Genomic DNA, 4,215 nt, shown 5'->3' on the forward strand with positions numbered 1-4,215 from the left:
GACGACAGGGGTTTGATTCTGGCCAATGTCCCAAACCCGTCACAGACGCTCTCAAGCAAGGGTTGAAGGAAAAAAATGGGAGGGTTGTGTCAGAAAGGGCATCCGGCGTAAAACTGTGCCAAACAAATCATGCGAGTGACTCGCTGTGGCGACCCCTGATGGGACAAACTCAAAGACGCGTACAATGTTCGGAAGGGAAAAACGTGAAATTTCGTATTGTGCAAATTGATGATTGAAAATGTTCAATAGTAAGATATAAGTGATATTAGACTATATGCGTTCTCGAAGCGCTCCCTGTAGCCACGCCGACTGGAGTGCAACCTGCAACTTTGCGAACTTTTTGTAGTGCGGCGCGGACGGCGTTCGGAGGAGGAGGAGAGGGGTCGGGGGCGGACCCCCGCTGGGCCCCTCGGCTGAACGTCAGCCAATGGAATCGTCCGGCGAGCTGCCACTCACCCAAATCCGTCCAATACCCGCGGTGGCATTTCTAAAGCGGGTCCCCCCACTGCGTGCTCCAACTGTTGTGTGTTCTGCCCATCGCTCGAGGACAGAGTGAAGGGGGAAAAGCAGAGTTAGACGCCGGACAAAAGAACTTATAGAGCCCCTTATATCCATATTTCCATGCGTGGTGCATGAGGGCGCGCGCATGGAGTAGTCATGGAAGCCCCTTTGAGCAAGAGGAACCCCGCGTTAAGATTAGCGGATTTGGCAGCGACTCAAGTCCTTCCTCACCAGAACATGACAGGCTTCCCGGGGCTAGGGGGGCATCACCCGCTCTCCCACCATGCCCACCTCCACCCTGGGGAGCTGGCCAACGACCCCGGCGTAGCTCTCACTCCTTTCGGACCCGAGCACATGGCACAGACCAGTGCTCTCAAACTTAGCCCCTCGCAACACATCCAGAGTCACCACGAAGCGCAGACCGCGGCGGCGGCGGCGGCGGCTGCTGCGGCTGCGGCGGCGAGCGCTGCCTCCTTCGCTCCGACTCAGAGTTTCCCCGTGGCCCACCACTCCCACCCGGGCTACTCGAGCAGCAGGGACTTGATCCTCAGGAGAGAACTCTCAGCCTCCGCCATGCACGCGCTCGGCGACCAATCCGCCGCCTCCCCCCATCACCACCACCATCACCACCACGGCGTGTTCATCTCGCCAACAGGTGCGTACGGCCACGCGGAAAGCGGGGCCCACTCTCTCTTTCCGGGGCTTCACGAGCAAGCCTCCCCGGGCGCGCACACGCACCACCACGCCCTCAACGGGCAGATGCGCCTGGGTCTACCCGGGGACCTCTACGGTCGCTCGGAGCACTTCGGGGCCCGGCCGGATCACTACGGAGCCTCCACGCTGCACGGCTACAACAACGTCAACGCTGCCCACGGACCCGCGGGGGCCTTCTTGCGCTACATGCGGCAGCCTATCAAACAGGAGCTCATCTGCAAGTGGATCGAGCCGGAGCTGCAGAGTCCTAAAAAGCCTTGCTCCAAGACCTACAGCACCATGCACGAGCTGGTCAACCACGTCACGGTGGAGCACGTCGGCGGGCCCGAGCAGAGCTCCCACGTCTGCTTCTGGGAGGAATGCCCACGGGAAGGCAAAGCGTTCAAGGCCAAGTATAAACTTATCAACCACATCCGAGTGCACACCGGGGAGAAACCCTTCCCGTGTCCCTTCCCGGGCTGTGGGAAAGTGTTTGCCCGCTCTGAGAACTTGAAAATCCACAAGAGGACACACACAGGTCAGTAGCCGCACTCTGTAAGAGGTGGTAGAAATTAATCTGGAGGTGAAATACAAACTAAACTAATAGGACTAATAAATTCAAAGAGGAAAAAACACCAATTTGCGCATCTTTTATTTTAGATGCACTTTTATTTTACAGTTTTTTTCACGCTTGTATGAGATTTACAATGCGTTTCAATTTCGCGTGCATGCATGAGAGTTTAAAAAGACTTGAAAGTGTATATATATTTGTAAAAGTTATCGTAAACCTACAAAAAATAACATATAGATCCGGTTATCACACAAAATACAGTTAATTGAAAAATATAGGTGTGCATTAACCTTAAAAGTATACAAAATTGTTTCGATCTGCCTAACAAGTTTAAAAAAAAACTTTCACGTGTTAATGCGCATGTGCATAACGGCGCAATGTTTACAAGCACGCTCCGTTCTAAATAATCCACTACACTCCAAGGTATACATAAAACTCGCAGTGGCCTACCCTCTTCCTGTTACTCCTCCTTCTCACACATGGAAGCATGCGGCCTTAAGGCACGTTACACGTGTTCACACTGTAAAACATGCGTTGCATATGTGAGCAGGAGGGGGCGAGGAGTGGGTGCATTCATGCGTTCAAGATGTTTTTAAAAGTCCTCTGACTGTACGTCTCTTGTGATTAAGGCGAGAAGCCCTTCAAGTGCGAGTTTGAAGGCTGTGACCGGAAGTTCGCCAACAGCAGCGACCGGAAGAAGCACTCCCACGTGCACACGTCCGATAAACCCTACTACTGCAAGGTGCGCGGCTGCGACAAGTCCTACACGCACCCGAGTTCCCTACGTAAACACATGAAGGTGCACTGCAAGAGTCCCCCGCCGACCGGCAACAACACCACCGCCTACATCACCTCCAGCAACCCGCTCGGGGTCCCCCTCTCCCCGCAGCGGAACCGCTCGGCGAGCCTGTCCCCGCAGGTGACCAACCTGAACGAGTGGTACGTGTGTCAAGGCAGCGGAGGTGGGGTGCATCATCAACAGCCGCAGCACGACCTGCACTCCCCCTCCAGTGACGTGCCCACCTCAGAGTCTGAAGATGACGAAACGTTTAGAGACTCGGACCCCAGGACGATGCTATGATTGACATCTACGGAGGGGAAAAAACAAACACTTCAAATATTAATGCACTCAATCAAAGTGGATGCAGTTCGAGAACCAGCTCTGTTCATATGAACAGTTTTTACGTTAAAATTTGATGTAAAAATGAGAGCAATATTCAAATTCCATCACATTTAAGTGTCCTCTTGTCCATTTTGTGCAGGGGTGGGCTAATATTTAACTAACAGGGTCTTAAAAACAAACATAATCATACAAATCATAATAAAGTAACAGAATCATGCTAAATGCAGAGAGACAGCGAGAACTAAGTGGTATTTGGTATGTGGCAAAATGGATTTTGGCATGTGGCATTTTTTTTTTTTTTTTGTATGTGGTGAAATAGATTTTGGCATGTGGCATTTTTTTGGTGCGTGGCAAAATGGATTTTGGCATGTGGCATTTTTTTGCCATGTGGCTTTTTTTTTTTTTTTGGTATGTGGCGAAATGGATTTTGGCATGTGGCATTTTTTGTCATGTGGCAAAATGGATTTTGGCATGCAGCATTTTTTTTTTACCATGTCGCATTTTTTTTTCTTTTTTCTATGGTATATGTGGGAAAATGGATTTTGGCATGTAGCATTTTTTTGCCATGTGGCAAAACGGATTTTGGCATGTGCCATTTTTTTTTTGCCCGTGTGTTTTTTTTTTTTTTTTTTTTTTTTTTTTGGTGTGTGGCAAAGTGGATTTTGGCATGTACAGCATTTTTTTTTTTTTTTTTTTTTTGCCATATGGCATTTTTATGGTATGTGGCTAAATTGATTTTGACACGTGGCATTTTTTTTGCCATATGGCAAAATGGATTTTGGCATGTGGCATCTTTTTTGCCTGTGTGCCATTTAAAAAAAAAAAAAAACTTTTGGTACGTGGCAAAATGGATTTTGGCATGTGGCATTCTTCTGCCATGTGGCAAAATGTATTTTGGCTTTTTTTTTTGCCCGTGTGGTATTTATTTAATTATTATTGGTATGTGGCAAAATTGATTTTGGTATGAGGCACTTTTTTTTTTGCCATGTGGCAAAATGGATTTTGGTATGTTACATTGTTCTGTTATGAGGCAAAATGTATTTTGGCATGTGGCATTTTTTTTTGCCCGTGTTTTTTTTTTTTTTTTTTTTTTTGGGGGGGTATGTGACGAAATGGATTTTGGCATGTGGCATTTATTTTGCCATGTGGCAAAATGTATTTTGGCATGTGGCATTTTCTGGCACGTGGCATTTTTTGGTATGTGGCTAAATTGCTTTTGGCATTTTTTTTTTTTGTAATGTGGCATACGGATTTTGGCATGTGGCATTTTTTTGCCACGTGACATTTTTTTGGAATGTGGCAAAATGCATTTTGCCATGTGGCATTT

General features: G+C 48.1%; 1 protein-coding gene across 1 annotated transcript; it reads left to right on the top strand.

Moving 5' to 3' along the window:
* Positions 1-546: 546 nt before the first annotated feature.
* On the top strand, positions 547-3,298 carry zic5 (zic family member 5 (odd-paired homolog, Drosophila)). The gene is made up of 2 exons (XM_057852697.1): positions 547-1,732; positions 2,395-3,298. Exons 1-2 carry the CDS (start codon positions 658-660, stop codon positions 2,844-2,846), a joined length of 1,527 nt encoding a protein of 508 aa, XP_057708680.1. The 5' UTR covers positions 547-657; the 3' UTR covers positions 2,847-3,298.
* The last annotated feature ends 917 nt before the right edge of the window (positions 3,299-4,215 follow it).

Source organism: Corythoichthys intestinalis, chromosome 12 (genome assembly GCF_030265065.1).
Source record: "Corythoichthys intestinalis isolate RoL2023-P3 chromosome 12, ASM3026506v1, whole genome shotgun sequence".
Taxonomy (NCBI): domain Eukaryota; kingdom Metazoa; phylum Chordata; class Actinopteri; order Syngnathiformes; family Syngnathidae; genus Corythoichthys; species Corythoichthys intestinalis.

Coding starts and splice junctions, on each gene's coding strand:
- zic5 (XM_057852697.1), top strand. CDS start 658: ATGGAAGCCCCTTTGAGCAAGAGGAACCCCGCGTTAAGATTAGCGGAT. Junction 1,733..2,394: donor CCACAAGAGGACACACACAG/GTCAGTAGCCGC, acceptor CTTGTGATTAAG/GCGAGAAGCCCTTCAAGTGC.